Source organism: Orbicella faveolata, unplaced genomic scaffold (genome assembly GCF_042242905.1).
Source record: "Orbicella faveolata isolate gen_17 unplaced genomic scaffold, um_ofav_v1 contig_47, whole genome shotgun sequence".
NCBI classification, from domain to species: domain Eukaryota; kingdom Metazoa; phylum Cnidaria; class Anthozoa; order Scleractinia; family Merulinidae; genus Orbicella; species Orbicella faveolata.
In genome coordinates this window covers 24232117-24252500 of record NW_028301577.1, presented here as the reverse complement: position 1 = coordinate 24252500, position 20384 = coordinate 24232117, and the positions used below count along the sequence as shown (strand labels likewise).

At 39.4% G+C, this 20384-nt stretch overlaps 3 protein-coding genes and 1 non-coding gene across 6 annotated transcripts in view; 1 reads left to right on the top strand and 3 right to left on the bottom strand.

The window, feature by feature from the left end:
- The window catches only part of LOC149097712 (transmembrane protein 234 homolog), a 3580-nt gene extending 2180 nt beyond the window's left edge, over positions 1 to 1400 (bottom strand). The window contains exons 1-2 of the mRNA XM_089279910.1: positions 1220 to 1400; positions 589 to 740 (exon numbers count right to left, since the gene is read on the bottom strand). Coding sequence (XP_089136036.1) covers positions 589 to 740; positions 1220 to 1235 — 168 coding nt within the window. The 5' untranslated portion in view covers positions 1236 to 1400. The remainder of the gene's footprint in view (positions 1 to 588; positions 741 to 1219) is intronic.
- A 1276-nt stretch (positions 1401 to 2676) lies between these two features.
- On the bottom strand, positions 2677 to 14002 carry LOC110061070 (merlin-like). The gene is made up of 17 exons (XM_089279560.1): positions 13754 to 14002; positions 13497 to 13625; positions 12308 to 12520; positions 10810 to 10878; positions 10075 to 10157; positions 9508 to 9583; positions 8963 to 9097; positions 8560 to 8634; positions 8308 to 8421; positions 7507 to 7629; positions 6978 to 7109; positions 6439 to 6527; positions 5968 to 6076; positions 5518 to 5621; positions 5029 to 5077; positions 4813 to 4905; positions 2677 to 4052 (listed from the first exon to the last, which is right to left on the bottom strand). Exons 1-17 carry the CDS (start codon positions 13814 to 13816, stop codon positions 4002 to 4004), a joined length of 1707 nt encoding a protein of 568 aa, XP_089135686.1. The 5' UTR covers positions 13817 to 14002; the 3' UTR covers positions 2677 to 4001.
- A 596-nt stretch (positions 14003 to 14598) lies between these two features.
- Positions 14599 to 19946, bottom strand: LOC110061074 (mitochondrial ubiquitin ligase activator of NFKB 1-like). 3 transcript variants are annotated; one of them, XM_020767897.2, is made up of 3 exons: positions 19731 to 19946; positions 17060 to 17274; positions 14599 to 16271 (listed from the first exon to the last, which is right to left on the bottom strand). In XM_020767897.2, the coding sequence occupies exons 1-3, from the start codon at positions 19836 to 19838 to the stop codon at positions 15575 to 15577; spliced, it is 1020 nt and encodes a 339-aa protein (XP_020623556.2). In that variant the 5' UTR covers positions 19839 to 19946; the 3' UTR covers positions 14599 to 15574. The 3 variants fall into 3 exon arrangements, with proteins under 3 accessions (XP_020623556.2, XP_020623555.2, XP_089135687.1); XM_020767896.2 differs by lacking the exon at positions 19731 to 19946 and adding an exon at positions 19478 to 19724; XM_089279561.1 differs by lacking the exon at positions 19731 to 19946 and adding an exon at positions 18027 to 19471.
- Positions 19947 to 19997: 51 nt separating this feature from the next.
- Trnai-uau (transfer RNA isoleucine (anticodon UAU)) lies at positions 19998 to 20108 on the top strand. Its single transcript has 2 exons — positions 19998 to 20035; positions 20073 to 20108. It is a non-coding gene; the product is annotated as a tRNA-Ile (tRNA).
- Positions 20109 to 20384: the final 276 nt, after the last annotated feature.

Here is a 20384-nt window from a genome sequence, read left to right as displayed (position 1 = left end):
GTCAGAGAGAAGTCATGTTCCATGGTGCAAACATGCTCAGCTGATTTTTGGAATTGCTCAGCCTGCTAGCATAACTCCACACAGTCTAATTCAATATTATAATTATTCAATTGTTACCAATCATAGGTAATAATTAAAAATAATAGCACTGACAATCGACTTGGTCCCGGAGACAATAGGATATTTTATATAATCTCTATCTCTGTACTACTAGGATGCAGAGTGGCCGAGTCGTTTAGGGTGCTGGTGTCATAATCTGGAGGTCCAGGGTTCAAGGCCTCCACCCTACCACTAGCAAGATTTGTTTCTCAGTAGTCCCGGGTTCAAATCCTCAGTCACGCTTTGTAAATAGCCTGTAAACTAGCTAAGCTTAGTGCTTGTACAGCTAAGTACACGACCACTATAAATAAGAATAACATTTACATTACATTTTACAGACACTCGGCTCTGGCCTTTGCTTTGACTGTAACTTAAATTTGGGAACACGAAGCAGTAATTCTTGCTTTTGATAAAAACACACAGGGCAAGATAATTTCTTATGATAAAGGAATTTATGCAGAACTCAGCATTTGTGGAAAATCTCCTCACCTTCCAGTTAGATGCAAGGAAGATGATTTCTGCAAAAAATTGTCTGATACGATCTGATCTGTGGATGTCCTCTATTCCCTTACTTCCTTTTCTTATCAGTGGGTTTGTAGACCCCCATAACATGGACACAAAGCACAGCCAGAATGCATCAGCTATCAGTTCAAGTATGCAAATGTATAAATATATATAATATATAAATATGTACTATAATTAGTCAGTATACATGGCAAAACTTAAAGACAGTGAGTACTCCCCCAAATAAGTACCATATCTATTGCTCTAACATGCAAATTTGCACCACCACGCCCCCCCCCCCCCCCCCCCCCCCACTTGCAGCCGGGTTGGGTATGGTTTTTTCTCTCTACTGTAATGGGTCGGCAATTTTAAAATAGCAAGCTTGTTCGATTAACAAAGTACAAACGATTTAGATTTCTTCCATTCTTCCATTCTTCCACCCAGAGAGCAGCCATGAAAAGAATGAAACCCACATAACATTTTATATCAGGCTATTTGAGATATTTATCTTACTTCGCGCCGCTTTGATCTCTGTGGAGATAACTTGAGAGATGTTTCACGTAATCGTCAAGTCATTCTACCGGTATATTAATATTTTTACAGTTTACATACTTACTGAGAGTATTACTCATTGTCGATAAGAATAAGTTAAAAATTATTTTTCCTTTCCATGAACAGAGTCTATGGAGCGTCTTTTAAAGGGGAGGAGAGAGAGAAAAAACACCGTCATTGCCCGCCATCTGCTTCAACCGTCCGCCATGTTTACTACGAAGTAGGCGACGCACTGGGAACGAGTAGTACCCATTTCCTCCGTCATACGGCAGGGTGTAGACCCGGTGGGGAGGGGGGCGCAGGGAGGAATACTCTCTTATATATGGGATACAAAGCAGCCCCAAAGGGTATAGTTTTTCGGCCGTTTTGCTTATAAATAGGGTATCAATTTTGACCATTTTGGTCATAAATAGGGTTTGGTTTTTGCACTCTAGGTCGTGAATAAAATAAATTAATTGGGTATGTTTCTTAAAAGAAGCTACTTTTTCATCAATCATCATTATCGATAAGACCATCGACAAAACTATGTTTAGGGCAACTGTGCCAGCCGCAACGGTCATAAATAGGGTATCACGTTTTTGGTCAGGTCATAAATAGGGCAGCGAAAATCGCAGATTTTGGTCATTAATAGGATAAGGGTTTTGGGAAGAGGGCAGCATACCCCCCCCCCCACCCAACTTTTCTGGGAGTACCTCCGGGGGTGTAGAACTTTTCAACGATCAAATCACACCGGCTCCAGCAGGTCGGCTGTACGCGAGCATTTTTATTATTATGATGACTTTCGCAACATCGGTTTCTTTTATTTTATACACGACTCCACAAGCTTTTAGCTTCAAAACTTATCGTGTTAAAATAAAGGCTTTCTATTTTATTCTATTCTATTCTATCGATAGCCTGACTAAGCATATGTTTCACCATAATTGGGAACCAGCGAGTGGCGCGAAACTTGGTGAATCAGAACACGTAACTGCTCTAGACTACGGGTAGTAGCGAAAGATGGACTAATCGTAGTCTTTCGCTGCTCCCGTCTGTCAGCCATTTTCGAGTTAACCTAAGCCTCTCTATCAAGCGAGGCCTGGTGCACAACCATTCATATGAAAATTAGTTTAATTTGTATGTGAATGAATCTCATTTTCATATGAAAGGACGGGCACCAAAACTCGCTTTGAGAAAGAGGTTACAGGTAATTCGGGAACGACCTATTATGCCCACTCTAGTTCTAGTCAACCATCTTTTAGCGGATCAAGATACATATATCATGTACCCAGTCTTAATTTTCCAATGTACCCTGAGAGCAGAGTCCCCTTCGATCTTCCAGGGAACTCGAATTCCAATGTTAAGATACGGATTTTCCCGCCAAAGTAACAATTAATCAAACACGCTTTACAATTCACCTTAAAAAATTGCGTCATCGGCATTTTTTAGGCCATGAAACTGGTAGTGTCGCAATTCTAATTTTGTGCAAGCGTTGATGCGAAAGTTCCAAAACTAAATTCATCAACAATGAAACAGACAACTGCCTCCATTCATCTGTTTGCTTTATTTGGCTTCGCTAGCAGAACGCATATGGCTCTCATAGGGATCTGGGAAGAGATTTCCTTCTTTTCTTCCCAATATCTCTCCCAGTGCAGGCGATTTATAGTTTCGTTACAATGATATAAGGTTGCGAAATTTTGTACATTGATTTTATAACACTATCTACACTTACGATATCACTAATGTCAATAGCTAAATCAATTAGATGAGTTGTGAGGATGACTTAGGGCTCAATAATTTGATTCATTCTACCTGCGCAAAAAGTAAACATTTTGTCGGGGATTTTCAAACAAACCTGTATCTTTATAACTAATGACTAAAGTTTCGGCCGAACTAAATTAAAAAGAAAAACACCGAAACATCTTCCGCCCAGTAATACGTGAAATAGCGTTCACGTACTCCCTCCAGATAAACTGCTAAACCATCACAGACCGCTGAGAGTACACCCTGTACAAGCTATGATAAGTAAGTACCGCTCAAACGGCACGTTTGTTTGAGCCGTTTTAGACAGAAAGAGTTACAGATTTTGCTGCTTTGGTCAGAAAAAAAGGATTTATACTTCGTTCAACTAAAGAAATACATAAGCTTCAAACTTATAAGTGGGACTGAGAAGTAACGATACACTCCACTACATTCAAATGCTCCGGTCTCAAAAACCGGTCAAGGGGCTCGAGTACTGGTCGGCACGCCACCATAGAAATTCCAGGAGTGTTCCTCCCCTCCCTAAAAATTCTCGCTTCCGCCCTCTCCTCATACATTTTTCCCTTTTTCTAGGTCAGGGATGGGGGGAGAGGACAGCGCAAACGTACACTGATAAAAAGAAACACACATTATGGCGAGGTATACAGTTGACAACGCTACCTCGAACTCCAACCTCGTTCCCAGGGAAAGATGAGAGACCCTGGGGATGAGGTTGCTCGAATTCTTAGAGGAAACGAAAAATGGCTCGAGATGTCGGGGCTTCGAACCGATAGTAAGTGACAGAAAAGTATACTAAGGGACAGTGATTTGGGTTCAAGAATGGCGGGGAGTTCGAGATAATGGAGTTTCAGATAGCGATGATTTACTGTATTGTATCATTATCATAACACGTTCGGGAGGCTCTGATAAGTCTCACGTGACTGAGGCTAAAACCGACTTTCGCTGTCTACTGAAATTTGACTCTTTTTATGAGTTTCTCTCGGTGGATATGACTTCTTATGAAATCTGGATTAAATATCTCAGTCAAGGAATGAATTAAATATTAGGAGAATGTCTGTACTCTTTTCTCTTGCATCAGGATTACTTGAGAGACCAGGCAAACTTCTCTTTCATAACTCTTCAAAAAACTGAATTCTTGCTGTAGATGTTCCAGTTTGAATCTGTAAAAACAACAAGGAACGTACCATTACTGAAAATGAATCAAATGAAGGTATCGCACATAACCGAAATATTGAAACGATGTTTGGAAAGAAAAGAGAAATTGCATAGTGACTTAATGGACCAAGATGTCAGTGTTCTAAAACTTTTCGGAAAAACTTTTATCGCCATTTCTTAGCTCCTTTCTCCGGACTCAAAAATTTCCCCTGGGCATTAACCCTCTTCCGAGTTGCTTTGACATAACGCTGAGCCTTGAAAATAAGCCTGTTCAATTATCTGGGCCATTATTGCTTCTAACCCTCCGCCCCCCTTCCCCGCCCGTTATGGCACAACAAGACAATTTCCGCTTGTTAATCAATTCCATTATCATCCTTACCACCAAGAGGAAGCTCGAGTATAAGAGTAAAATATCCTCCTCTCTGACTTGTATTATGTGTCGACTTTTCGTTGAAAACGGTAAAAGTTGTAAATGCTAATTAAAAATGAAAGTTTTTAACTTTTTTCCCCCTTTTTTGCGGGGGGGGGGGGGGGGGGGCGGGGGGAGTCAAAATGGAACCAAAAGCAAGCTCTCTCTGAAGACAAATGGGTTTCTGACGAAAATAGATGTTTACAACAACAGATGAAAGCTCATCGTCACCAAGAGCTAGAGTCCAATGGACGAGTAACCTTGCTGTTCCTTTGGAGCATTACTTCAAGCAGCGAACAGCTTGTTATACAGATTATGATTGCTACTTTAGAACTGAAGAATTACAAGTCACTTACTTTCTGTAACGTAGAGTATTTATTTTCCCCGCGTCTAAGATTTTCGTCGTGAATATAATCCCAACGCGTTTGTCTATCATCAATCTTTAATCCCTGAAAAACCCAGATAGATGGCACGTGAAAACTGAAGAAAACGCTATTACTAACAAACTTAAGCTGTTACCTTACAACAGGACAGAGATAAAGGACAGGTAAAGTAAATAGAAAACTTGTTACCTCCATCTGGGACTTGAGATCCCGAAGCTGTTGCTGAATGTTTCTATGTCTAAAAGAAATAAAAGTTTTATAATTAATAATCATGAATGTTTCCAATCCTTAACTTGGTTGGCTATTCAGTAGCAGATCTGGCGGAGGGGGCCAGGGTGTCCCTCTATTCTGTTGGAAAATATAACGCTTAGAGGGCTTTTTCCGCCCAACCCCATCCCCACCCCACTGATCGTCTCCCTAGCACCCCTCCTCCCTTAAACAAGAAAAGTTCATGGTATCTTCACATGGTCCCTCTTATCCTCCACTTTGAGCCATCTGGATCCGCTATTGTTATCGTCCCGTAGGTAACTAGCCTCATTCCTACAATTAATTTGCCACGCAATCTATTCCGGCTAAAGAATAAAGTCAAGAATGCATTCAAGAAAATCAAACCGGCAGAGGCTAATATTTTAAAATTTGAAAATTCTACGAGACGGAATGTCATAGATTCATCCTTACCTTTCTCTTTCGTACTCTCGCGACAGCTGAGAAACCTCCCCATCTGTTAACTGTTCCACGCTGCGGTCAATATCAGCAATTATTTCCCTAGGATCACTGTACCTCTGGAAAATAAGGCAATCATTGTTTGGTAACACCATGTTGTCGCACTTTTAAAAATGTGTTGTGTACGCTAATACTTGAGTGGATTTCCCATGCTACCGAACTTTACGATAGGAGTGAAAAGGTACAAAAACCGACCGGGGCTCAGTCATTGCTTACCAGTGCAAGATTCCCACGTAATGAGCATTTTCAAAGATTGCAATAAATTTACATTGTTTGAATGACTAAAACAGTGATAACAGACTTATATCTTTCCTCGACTACAAAATGCCTGCAGTTGACAACGGCAGCCCAGTTCACGCATCACGCGTTTCGCACACGTTGCGTGCCTAGCAGCACTGCACTTACAGAAAATACATCTGGTGACGTTGTCACTTCTACCAGCTTTTGTTTGGCCAACCGTTCAGCCTGTCGTGACTTCATCAGATCCTCTCTGAGCATCAAAGCTTCTCTCGCTCTGCAAGAAAACAGAATATTGGAGAACAAAACTGCAAATAAGGCAACAAAAAGTCATACTAATGCCAAGACACCGAATGTATGAGAAAGGTTTCTAAAAGAAGAGTGCAGTCATAACTAATTTAGTTACGACTGCAGAGTTGTAAGCTTTTGTGGATCTGAAGAAAACGTCAAAGTAACCGTGTCACTTTTATCCCGTTGACAAATAAATTCTCCCTTATAATGACCAGACTTTTCCTTTATCGTGGTACTACAAAGTAATAAGACTGTTGTCCTCAACTGATGGATTTCATTGTTTTCTTCACCTGTATCAGTGCATGACAATGTAACATCGTTATGAGAATTTCGATGTTGATAACGTACCTGGTTTCAGCCTCTTGCATGACTCTCCTTAACCTTTCCTCTGCTACTTCTCGTGCTTTCCTCTCAATGGCAATTCGCTCATCACCTGACTGTGACGTAAACAGTATTACAAGATGAACGTCAACAGAGGTAGCGAACTGTAGGCAAGTAAACTAAATTCTCCCAACCATTCTGACTTCAAGTTTGGATGGTCGTTATATCAGCGCACATTACCAAAACCTGGCATTAGCAAGAAATTTATAATTTCCCTGATCATATGGCAAATTCCTTAACTGAAAGAGGGGCCATGTTTTTCTTTTGTTGTAAGTTGTTTTCTCCAATTATTCCCTAGTTTTTATTTCGATTAGGAATATGTATCAAACACTTAAGACAATGTTTTTTATAATATTTCCAAACATCTCGACTTTTCTCAAAGAATATCCCATAGACTACTCTGCTGGACGCCGTATTTTTAACTCTCTTCTCGTTGTTTGGGAATGTGGTCAAAACCCGTCTCTCGTGTTTGATATAAAAACCTAACACAAATGACTTTGCAATACCGTACTGACGCACAATCGAAGTCGCTTTATTTCTTCTTCAGCATCAGAAGCTTTTTTTCCAAGTAATGCTGCCTCTTCTTCCGCCACTCGAGCTTTTTCCGCTAATAATTCTCCCATTTCTTCTGATTTTATCTAAAGCAAAGGGGAAAAAACACTAATTTCACATAGAGTTTTCCAATCACTGTCATAAAACGAAAAAAAATCAAAGTAATCACAATACGCGCATGTAACGCCATTTACCAATCACTAGAGCGCGAAGAAAAACTTTCAACATATATCCTGCGCCAAGCGCTGGAAAGACGTGAAGGTCAAGTCACGTGGGTTTGGGTTTGCTCCTGCTGATTGGTACAAATAACTTATGCACTGGATTGGGTAGTGCACATTGCACGGGGTTTTTTTTTTTGGAACCAAGTATAGAGCTACACGTATCAAACACAAAACAAAATGGTATTACTAGTACTTTCGACAATCGGTTGAAAAACAAAACAAAAAGCGCTAACAACTAAAAGTACAGTTGTTCGAGGTTTACCAATGCGTCTTTAGTTCTGTTGGCTTCTTCTTGATATTCTGCCATTCTTCTCTCTAATTCCTCCTTTTGTTGAGCCATTTCCTCTCGTGCTTGCTGTTCTTTCAAAAGCTTGTCTCTCTCTATCTGAAAATGAATAACTACTATTACAGACAACTTTGGGAAACAGGGGTGCTTCTCACGATGGAATCGTTTGAATCAAGTCTAAAAGGTCTTAAATTTCTTGAATATTAAAAACGAAATTGAGATTTGATGGTCAAGAGGTAGAATAGAGTCTATCTTTCGTCTCAAGTTAATGACTACACAAAAGTTGGCATCATCTGTTCCTGCTCTAACGAAAATTTGAACAAATTCAAATTCTAAGGCCCTGTCCACACACTACGCCGGAGGAATTTGAAAACAAAACAATCACTGGTCATTTTGCATTTATGTTTGAGTAAAACTAAGACAGGGAAATACCATGATTATGCTAATGTAATCGTTTTCGAAAAGTTTCATTTTCAAAATGTTTTCCGTCCACACTAAATCGCAAAGCCAGCGTTTTCAAATTCTTCCGGTTTGAAGAACGTTTTCGAAAAGTTCCGATTTCATGACAGATTAGTGTGGACGGAAGGTCTAACCGGAGAATCAAATTCCCCCGGTATAATATGGACAGGGCCTAAGAAGAGATACCAGAGTTACAGCTGTAGGAGATCAAACAAGAGCAAGAATTTTATCCCTTCACTCTCGCTTTTTTGATCTGGATAAAAAATGATCCAATCCATTCACTTACTCATGCGTCTTGTAAGAGTAACTTCCACTAACCTGTCTTCTCATCTTCTCCTCTCGAGCCAGTGAACGCATCTGTTGTATTTCCATTGTGTCTGGTTTTCTCCTTCGCGTGAAAAGTTCATGGTTGCCAACACACAAATCAAGAATCTGTAGTCAGGAGAATTTGATAAGATGAAGTGTTACAGTCACACTAGGTAACTGAAGTAAACCAGTTTAAGGTACAAACACTAAGGGTGCGAACACCTCCTGCATTGCACCAACATGTATACAAGTACATATACGTACCACTTTGTTGACTCGCAGTTTCGCTGCATGGAATATAAAATCTGGAGATGATTTGACCGCTGGCTTGATCTGAAACTAAATAGTTATTAAATAAAATCATTATATAACCTGTATCAAAGCCAGACACAGTAATCTCCAAGGTGCCATTTGTACAGTCAGAAATACAAGTTCATTTTTTTAAATCTTTGTTATGAAGCTCTACTTAACATCCTCTGAGGAGAAGGGGTGCTCATTAACAGAGAGGGATGGGGCTTATTTGAATAATAAATCAGCTAATAAACATCAAATTTACACATATAAAATTGTCCAATGTCTAAAGAAGTGCTCTTAATAATTGTTATAATTATAACATTTTTGTTTCTGTAGTCATTTACATGTAAAAGAGTTTAAGATTGACACTTACCCTTTTGTCATGAAAAGAAATATTCTTTGTCTCATTCCAAGGAAAAGAGATTTTTGGATTCAGTTTGTTGTCTTTCTCATAAATGTTAAGGCCATGAGCATCAATGCCAAGCCATAACTCAGTTCCCCTTCTGTTCTGTGAAAAAAAAAATAGAAAGTCAGAAACAATATAAATTCATGTATCAAGCAATGTGAGTTCATGTCCAGGAGTTTTGGCAAGGTAGTAATTAATCTGTGACACCTGAAGTTGCAGTAAGTCTGCACAGTGGTAAGATCACCACCCAAGAGGCCCAGGTTCAAATCTTGGACCTGGCTTCATATGTGGTTTTAGTTTGTTACTAGTTACTCTCCTTGCTAAAAGGGCTTTTCTTTGAGTTCATTGGCTTTCATCCCACCACAGACAACAACAGCCCAAAATTCCTTTTCAAATGGGAATCTGAGGGCCACCAGTTTGTCAGTCATGAAACTAAATATTACAATGTATGTTATGTTAATTATTTCTGAACCCCACCAAATATTGAAGCAGTTCAATTTTTAACATTGTACCTTGATTGCAAAGTAGCTCACGCCATACATCTCCAGATCTTGTGCTATTTTTAAGTATTCCATCTCTGCTTCATCTCTGTGAATACAATTTAATTCACTTGTAAGTGAACCTTGTGGTCAAACAAATACAAACGCGTATGATAGTCCTGCAAAATCACCGGTTTTACAAAGGCAACACTTATAAGTAGTCAGTGTTTCTGTCACTGTTGCTATTACATAGGCTAATGCTCATCATTTTCTGAAAAAGATGGCAAAATCAATGTTCATCAAATCAATGGAAAAACCGATCACTTTCCAGCAAAATTTGTTCAGAAAATTTCTACAAAATCAGCCATTTTTTACCAATTGTTTTTCAGCAAAATTTGCCCGAAAATGCCTGCAAATCATCCACAAAATCAGCCGTTTTTCCACAAATTTGTCTCTGAAAATCCCACAAAATTTGACTTTTTCTGCATGACCTATCAGAAGCCCTGAATACATCATCGTCTTATTTCAGAGTATACAGTAGAACTGAGGATTTGTTGGATTCAAGTGATTAGATGAAGGACCATGAATCGGTATTAATACCTTCTCATTCCTTTGTGTTCAGCATACCAAGAGGTGATCCTCTCTTCCCACATATCTGAAGTCATCTGATACTGGTCAATAACCTAAAAGCACAATGCAAGAAAATCAATAGAGTCTTCATGCTATACATATACGAAGCATTTTACTCAGGCAAGACTAACCCACACTGCCAGTGAGAGTATACCCTGGTTTTGGCTACATGAATTGACTAAGACCAGATGTTATGCTAGTCAGCTATACCATTTTCCTTAAAGGGACACAGTCAGCTGGTGCATATGTGCATTAGATACCATTTCATAGCTAATTTGCATATCACAGGGACATGATCCATACTGTTTTTAACCAAATATGATAAAAATAATATCATAGGATTGAGCAAAAGCACACTCAAAAACAGGTTTTTCAGTGAACGATTGAAAATTAAGAAAAACACTGCAAAGATTGAAGTGGATTTCTAGATGTACTTTGATTTCAGGTTGAGGTGAACTTTTTTCAAAGTGAGAAAACTATTGTCCAAGTCAGCGTGGTCCTAAAGCTGATTGTGTCCCTTTAACAGACAGCTGGTACAATGTAATTGCATTTGCACCCCTGGATGACCTGGATGGACGGAGAAACTGTGATGGTTACAACTGTAATTTAAAGTAAAAGCTCTCATTATGTATTGTTTCTCAATGATAGGCCATGTATTATGAGTACTCAAACAAAACACCAGGGACAAATACAGTGTCTACCAACCCTCTGAGGTAGCAGCAAATCTTTTGCAAGGAACCCTGGAGTGTGGAACTCTTTGTCATAGTCTCCATACTGAAACAAAACAAACACAACAAAACAAGAAGTGAGCCAGGAACAGTAAATATGGGAATGTAACATTGTTGTTGATCATCTATTTAAATTGCATAAGTAAGTAGCAGTTTTGGCTAGCCTGTGCCAAGCTTTAAGATAAGGTTGTCACAGTGATTTCACATTCAAACAGTAAGGAGAATTTTTTGTAATGACCTAAAAGTCCACCACTCAGTGGATTTAATATTAATAATAAAAAATTTTAGCAGGATGATCTTTTGAACATGCAGAGCACACAAGGATCTGATTGTTAGAATTCAATTTCTATTCCTGCCTAGCCTGCATAGGCGGTGGTTTAGTTGGGGTAGAATGCACAAGCTAGCAGCGAGAGCAGCAATGCCGCGAGGAGCCTGGTGGTAAAAACGAAAAACTACCTGCCCAGATTCCCTGCCTTTTTTATTAGTCCTGTATGCTGGAGTACAGGTTGTTCTCATTGGATCTGAACATTAACAAGTCAATCAAATGTTTTGTTAATCTCCCAGGGGAGAACTCCAAGGGACAACGCAAATCTTAGCATGAAAAGCAAAAGCATCGAGCCTGAATATTTGGTAGCTAATATTCTTCGCAAAGACGGTGATATAGTTCTGAATCAATCTAAAGCATGAGCAACAAACGGCCAAAAATAATTTGTTTTGTGAAATTGCGTCAGTCGTCGTCGACTTTGTTCACGGTGATTTCATTCTCTTTCCAGCTCCATATTCACACGAATGAAATTGTAACGCTAAAATGGGTTCTGTAGTTTTCTTCCACTGGTATTGCAAACACAGAAACGCGCCTGATGTGCCAACTTTCAGACCAATTTTTGCGTGCTCAGGGCACTAACGCCACCCACTCTCATTTTGAAATCCTTTCCACTTGAAAACCTTGAAAAGGTTTTGGGTCATAGTATAAGATGTCTTCTAAAATTTCCCGCATTAAATCTTTAGTGGACTTGTGCCTTGAATTGTGAAACCCTTGTTGTTTTTCATTTCCCTTCCTCGACAGGCTTTTCGGCATATCACCCTTCACCACCAATGAAATTTGGTTTGATTTCCCAATATGACTTTCAAGCAGCTTCCCCTTCTCATTCCTGCAACGCATACAAAACCTGTCAACAGGATAGTCAAAATGTGCAGAGGGGTAGCAATCAAAAAGGCAGCAAATCTGGGCAGGCAGTTTTTTTCATGTTTCCTTCCAGGCCACTCCCAGCTTCACTGTTCATTTTTGCGGATCACCCTCGATATGGTCCTATACTCCAACCAACTAAATCACCAGCTACACAGGCTAATTCCTGCCTGCATGTTGATATCATTGACACATTAAGCCTGTTGTAAAGGTAGATCATAATATTATTATGGTTAAGGCTATGCCTCTAAGGACACATAACTATATTGAACGGTGGTAATATGAACACCTTAGCTTGCACTGCGTATGAAGCCAAAAGAACAGAAGCCTCTGGTGGACAGAAGATGTCCATGCTCAGAATAGCCTCCTTAACTTGCAAGAAAAATAAGTGTTGTGTTATTTCTTGCATCAGTTCCTCTGCTACATCCTCTGGGAAAAACTTGATGCGGAAATTAAGGCTGACTGGCTCATCCTTTGGAATTGGAAGATCTTGACCTAAAACCTTAAAAATAAAGATCTGGATTACTGAGTATCCTGATTAAAGAGGGTACAAGAGAGTTAACTGTGTCCTAATGACAAGTGTATAATAACATATGACAGTTGCAAAAGTTAAGGGTATTTAATATGTGCCTACAACAGAGAACTAATAATAGTCAAGGAACCAATTGGAAAGTAAAGTTGTCAACAATGACATTACGAGTTACAAAAATTATTTTACATACACAGTGAGCTAGTATTTATATTATAAGATTACAAAAAAGTCGTCAAAAAAGCCAAGTTCAGATTAAGTTCTCACTACATAATTTATCAACCTTTAACTTTGCTGAATCTATCTGATTAAAATAAGACAGCTAAATACAGGTAGACTTCATAACTCATTTAGCACAGAAATGGAAGGGCGTGCGTGAAACAAATCAAAAAATTAAAAATACAATGAAAGGTAAACATTAGCGCCAAACACCTGCTGACACTTCAGCCATTTTGCGACAATCATGCTATCTAAATCAAATTTTATACACGTTAAGCTTTTGTCCTGATCTCACCACAGTTACTTGGTTCAAGGTGCTGACATTTTCCCCTAATTTCACTCGCGTTTGCTTTCTACCACTTTAAATCACCGATCGACGCAGCACACGGCTGTGCGTGGAATTGAGAATCAATCAGTTTGAGTCAAATTTAATTGAGGGAACGACTTTAATTAATAAATGGACCTTATCAGAAAATTTGAAAACAGTTCATAAATATGTTCGGCAAGGCGAAACTGAAACACGGCATCTGCAACTCTAATGCCCGCACGGGAACGCGGTAAACGACAACTGAGAAATGGTTTGTGAGCAATGGAGAAAATTAACGTAAGCTGCTGCCCGTATGCTTAAAATTACTTGTGTCTGGAATACCCAAAATTGATCTGAAAATTCCGTAAATTCTTCACATTTTCAATCGATTATTTACCAAAAATACCTTGATTCTTTCCATACCTTCTTGTTGAATTTTAGCCATGTGAAGACACCTTTCTTGTCCACAAACTGCAAGCCAAAATACCACGTTTCCCGGACGCCCAAGGTTCGCACAACAAGATCAAAAAGATCTTTTCCCGTGCAGTTCTTCTGCATGAAATTTAACAAGAGGGGCATTTATTGACAGAGTAACAGCTTCAACCGAGAACAGAGTAAACTAAGATCTAATAGATCTCAAGCAATCATCAAAATTTAGTAAACTTTTCAACTTAGTTTACCTCCACTGAGAACTCCAACTCCGCATCGAGTGTCGTAATGCGAATGTCGTGTGTCTTCGGCATATTTTCGCACCATTTGGGAAGGTTTTGACAAAGCACCAATTCTACTAGACTAATCTTGGCGATCTACATCTCAGGAAGGTTTTTTTTTCGTTACAATTGATGCTTGCTATGTACAGAATTTTGACGTGCCTACCATAAACATCCGTTTCCCTTCTAAGAGCTACCGCTGACCTGAAACTCCCTATTCATGTAGGAAGCATAAACTGTCTCCTCTCGAAGCAGGAGGAAGTGTAGAAGGGCCAGGGCTTAGGGGAAATTCGATCATGAAGCACAAGAAAGAGCACTGATCGAGGGCCATTGCAGGCACAAGGATGGAGCGCCTGGGGTGGGGGGTGGAGATATTCCCTTATATGAGCTAAATAGGTATGGGCAGCCCCAAAGAGTATGGTTTTTTTAGCAGAAATTTTGGTTTGAAAATGGGCATAGATTTTGACCAATTTGGTCTGAAATGGGGTGTGTTTTTCATGACCATAAATCTTTTGATTTAAATACGCTTTTACTCCATGTTAATCAAAACTCCTTCAAATCATGGCTAAATTCATCCTGAGGTGTGGCTATATTTTAGGAATCTACACCCCTTCATACTCCTTGTGCAAAGTACTAGTTATCTCTTGATTCTTCTCTGTTTTACTATCCAATCAGATTTCAGAAAATATCAAGGCTGTCTATAGCTTGTTATTCTTGACATGTGGCCTATGAGGGTGAGAATGCTTACGAAGCCATCAGCATTCTTGTGTCACTGGCAAAGTCAAGCTTTTTAAATGAGTACATCATCAGAAGGCTTAGACAGCATTCCTCAGTTTATCCCTTCTTTTCAGTTGCTAATAGAAGCTGGCACACTTAGAAATACTTTATAGAGTTCTAAATATTTAAAAATTTAAACATTTCACTTCATTAGGGCTTATGACAGCATATGTCAAGAAGTTTACTATGGAAACAAATGGAAACAAGAACCAATCAAAATGCGAACCAAACGACATTGTAACTGCACAGACAGATACTGGAAAACCCACATACAGTGCTGACTAAATGCAAGAAAGCCTAGTCAAAATTTAATTTAACTTTTTATCCCTTCTCTGTTAGTCCATGGCGTGATTTTTCTTCAAAATAAATGGCCTGCAGTGCAGGCAAACATTTGGAACTGAACGCTCGATAAACCAGGTTTTCAATGCTGCCATCTTGGATTGTAATTGTATGTTTGACTGGTAGAGGGTTGGGGCAGAGAGTGGGGGGGGGTATTTTTTCCTTCCCCTCCCACTCCCCCATTAACCATTTTTTTCACTTCATGCCCACTCACTCGGCAAGTTTTCCCTTGCCCTTGAACCCTCAACAGTTACCAAATCCAAGAAGGCAGCCAAATATAAAATTGTACACTCATACACCTAAAATATGCATGCATTGCAGGCTACAAAATAAATTGTGTACTAAACTTTTGCTATCTTTACAGTAACCATGGAACAAAAATTTTATAAATTTTTCCTACTTAACTACATGTGTGTCTATAAGTATTACTTTAGTAGAGAAATTAGTGTTACATCAAAGCTATTAATGTTAAAAGTTTATCAATGCTGAGAATTCAATAAAAACAACGATAGGTGCTAGAGTTTACTGTAGCAATTCTTCTTCAGTGCATGCCTCAAAGAAGAATAGCCAAATCAAAGAACGTCAAATTCTCAAAACCTCCAAGCGCATATTAGTAGAACATAACTTACAAGATCAATTAATTATTGTATTCTATCTGTTCTCCCTAAATTTTAACTAAGATGTGAAAGTAGGGACAAGTCGGGCAATTGAACGCCGACATACTGGGCAGTTGTTTACTCTGTGAGCACACTCTACACAACAACAGAAATGTCCACACTCTAAAATAACAACATTACGTTGTCTGTCCATACAAATGACACATGCTTCCTGTTGATCCAAGACTTCTCCTTCATCCAGAACGTTCACCTCTGTTCGCATTCTCCTTATGAATTCCAGTTCCTGCTGCATTTCACGTCGTCTCTTGAAATAGAAATACAGTGAGACAAGGAATAGAATTCCGCTTCCAAATGCAAAGATAGCACTCAGGATTTTCCAGACTCTCTTCCCTGACTGCAGTTGTCTTATAATAGCATCTAAAGTGAGTTGGGACAGATAATAAGTAAGGCCAGATTTGGGTGGACCTATCTTAATACCATCATCAGTCAAGGTGATTTCTCCAATACCAGTCAGCGTTGTACCAACAGGCAGCATCCGTTCAATTGTCTGGAATCCTTTGGTTTTGTCACCACTGGCCCACTGAACTAGGGACTCGGCCACAGAGCTGGATACAGGCTCAAACTTGTCATGTATCACTTTAAGTTGAAGGTCTTCTGCAGACAGGGGATCCATCACTTTAACAAGGACACCATTATTATACAGGGAGAATGGAACTGTAGTACAAGCAGAGCTTATTGTTCGCTCTAAGTCATGCCTGCAGGTTAATAAAAAATTGGATTACTACAATTCAGTGAGAATAATAACATAATGGTGACTTGACAATTAGTAGGCCATGTATGTTGACGACAGAGATCTATTTTAGTTTTATTATCTTAACGCTCTACTCCACTATACTCAAAACTGAATGCATTTCACTGCACTGAATTTTGCAAATAATGGTCCACTCAATAAAAATCACTAAAATAAACACTGTAAAATCACAGAGTAGCAGAGATTGTTAAAACCCTGCTAAGTAGGAGACTGTTTGACACATATTCTGTTCGTTAACTAAGATAAATATATCTACAAAAAGGAAACAATAAAAAATCAATACAGAGTACTCTGAGTAGAAAAGGAAAACATATCTATAGTGAAGCATTTCCACAATGGCACAGTCTCTGACAATTCTGCAGAATCTTTTGACTTGGTAAGATATCAAACAGAAACTTGCATGAAAAGGCAAGGACGTGACAGTGTAGTCGTGTCAAATATACATAGAGAAGTGAAAGTGTTGGCTTACATGGCTCAGCCATTTGCTACGAATGTCCTGCTCTAAAGATGAACACCACCAGGAAAGATATTTCCTGTTCCACATCAATCTTCCTGGCTTTACCACCACCTTGAGAAGGGCTTGGAAGTTGGGTACTATTTTCCGATAAGTAAAAAACAAATTGAAGTTCTAGATGGGAGGTGGAGTGGGGTTGAAGGAGTGTGAGTTTTCATAGAAAGAGGTACAAAAGCTTAGTTGCAAGCTGACCACCTTATAAATTATTTCACACATACCACAGCCTTGTTGTTCGACTCCATTCACTTTTATGTTCCCGTGTCTTTATCTGCTGTATAACTCCAGTGACATCTGATACATAAGGACTCCTAATCACTTCACTATTTTTTAAAGGCCTGGCCTCTCCTCTAATGACACCATAAGGTATTGAATGGTTCTCACATGCCATCAAAGTGGACATCAGCTTTGGTCCAATTTCAGTTTCTGTTACATCCTAAACAAATAGTGACAAAAAAGGTAAAGTTTGCATACAGTTGTAAGGGCCAAGTGGCACATCAGACTGGCGCTTATCTCCAGTTTCTGTGGCATGAAGTAACTAGGGGTCTGTCTACTCCCCAATGGATGGGATGCTAGTCCATTGCAGGGTTACCCCCAAGCATTAATTCACCAGTGCCCATGTATAGACCTAGGTGGAGAGAGGCACACTAAATAGCTGTCAAATATATTGCTTCCTAGGACGTTCACTTCATATCCTTGCAAAAAAAACATATCCCTGGGTACCCCTGTGGGGATGTGCTCTCAAAAGAAATTGAATATTATAAGTACAATAGGGGTTGGTGTAGCTTTTTAAAAGAGAATTACGATTTTTCCAACCAGTTTAGTTTTAAAGGGCTTTTGTGAAACAACAATAGAGCCCCAAAATTTTTTTCTTGAGTTAAGAAAAGAACGTAACAAATGCCAGAACTTGGTTTAAGAGACCCCGGAAACCTTAAGTAGATATATTTCCACAAGTATTCTTTGTAAAATTAGCCTTTATGCTTAAACGTTACCAGCAAAAGTGAAAATGAGACGTTTTAATAGCATGAATTTGTGAGTTTACCGAAACTGGAGCCATCATGCAACGTGTCATCAAAGGTCATATCAAATCACATTAATGCCAGGAAATCAAAATCCACAGAGTAATATGACTGCAAGCTTTTCTTTCACCTCAACAGGCAAACGTAACTCAATGGTTGAATTATTTACCTCAACGGGCAGAGATTTTGACTCAACGATCAAATGTAATGCCTCAACAGGCAAAGAATGCTGTGAATGATTTGCCTGTGGTACTGAAGTTGCTTTCGACATAAAGCAGGTTGGCTGCACACCTTCCTCTCTTTTCTCCCGAGACCAACAAGCTGCAGTCGGCAGTTTACCCCAAATCGAAGCATTTTTGCCTAACACTTCACTGCTGCTGAATGCACTGAGAAAAAAATGATCTACATGAAGTAGGACTTGATTGATATCTTAGCACCTCCTTTCGCGAATCAGCAAAAATTGTTCACATAATAGAGCAGCCAAACACATAAAAATCTCATCTTCCTCGAGAGTCATCATTAAACCATTCATGAACTTGATGACTACATGTACTTCCACAAGCAATTAAAGACATCTGCATTTCACCTTGTTTATCGTGTCCTTGATTTCTAGCAGAGCGGGACGGCTGTACACAGTTATTACTCAAAATCAATCAATATTTCCACGTGCATTCACAAGCACCCCACAATGCCCGGATATAAAAAACGCAATCGACTGCGCATGTCTCCGATCTTACATCCGACAAATTTTGGCTTTTTCTCACTATTGTAAAGAATAGGCTGCTGCCTCACTAGGGCTCACCAGCAATAATTATTTCTGGGATTAAACTTTGTTCCTGTTTGTACAAAAAGTTAAAAGAAAGGTTAACATGCTTTTCGCCTCATCTTACTTCGGTGCTGGAACATGACAAAACATTAGAATTCTCTAACTCAAGATGTCATGCAAAGCTGTTAGCCTATGGTAATTTGGTTGATACAGCGATTCTCAAATTCCATGAGCTGGTTTCCTCAATTCCTCAGTTTCCCCTGCCAACAATACCCAAGGCTAAACCCACAAGTTTAAAATAACCAGCCTAACCATGGAGATATACTTTTGTGGACTCTCCTTCCTTGACATAGATGGGTGCATTCCATTGGGATGATCCAGGTCAGGACCAGTGATCCAAGATCACTCGTCTTACACTTTATCAAAGAAACAGATGAATCCTTAACCAGAGTGGATTGGTCAGTCCAAGATCACTCAGATTGATCACGATTCATCAAAGAAACTGATGAATGCCAGGTCAGTCGATTCATCAAAGCAACCAATGATAACCAGAGTGAATTCATTGGTCCAAGATCACTTGGATTACACTTCATCAAAGAGACCGATAAATCCTTAACCAGATCGAGTGGATTGATCGGTTCCTTTGATGCACCACGATCCGAGTAGTCCTTGAGCCAGATCATCCCAAAGGAACGTTCCCTTATATCTAGCGATAGTACACCATCGCGACCCAAAATACCTTTTAACATTAACATTGACATAACCTGACATGTGAACGTTTAGAGATTTAGAGGGCGCATCTTTTCGCAATTCGTCACATAAGGCAAAATTGTGCCTTCTAAATCGGCCCTAACACTTCCGTAGGACAGCCTTTCTCGAAACAGCTGAACTGGCATATCCTTGATCTTGTTCATTGGTTGTGACTTGTTCCGTATTTGTATTTGTGCATTCGCGTCTTGATCTAACATCGTGGTGCCGATTTCTCTCCCTCACAAAAGTGAAATTCCCAACATGATTGACTGTTACCGAAAAAAGCTGATCAAAGCATTGTATATTTCAAAACGAAACCAATTAAGGCAGACCACACAAGAATGTTAAAACACGAACCTTCAGACTTCGTATGGCTGTTTCTCTTTTCTTGTATACCGCGTAGAAAATGGCTGACACGGCAGCACTTCCCAGACCGGTACACAGACAATAAAAGTAATCCGACATTTTGGAACCAGATAATAAAACCTAAACTGTGGCTTCAATATTTCGATCTCGTACAGTCCATTGCCGTCCACACTTGTCACCAGGTCTACGCAAAGTTAATGGCAAAACTATATGGTTCTTTGTATAATTATTTAAAAACTCCCTCATCTCATATCCCAAGCTCCCGTAGCACAGTCGGTTAGCGCGTCGTACTTATAAGCAGTGCAGGCGTAATACGCCGAGGGTGCTTAAGTAATGCGAAGGTCGGGGGTTCGAGCCCCCCCGGGAGCAATGGGTAGTTCTTTTTTTTTCCTATCCTTTTATTTTCTTTTTCCTTTCTAACTAAGTATTAGAATTTCAAAGTGGCAAAATATTCTTTAATCTTAGATCTATTTAATTATTTTGTATTTATGGTTTTTTTTGTTGCTCCCTTTATGATACATCAATCTCAGTGGAACCTTTTTGCACTCAGATTGTGGAAAGTTCACCAAAACGTTGACTAAATGCAGTGAATTTCCACAAATTGTGGTTGGAATGTAGAACACGAGCTTTTGCTTCAGACAACAA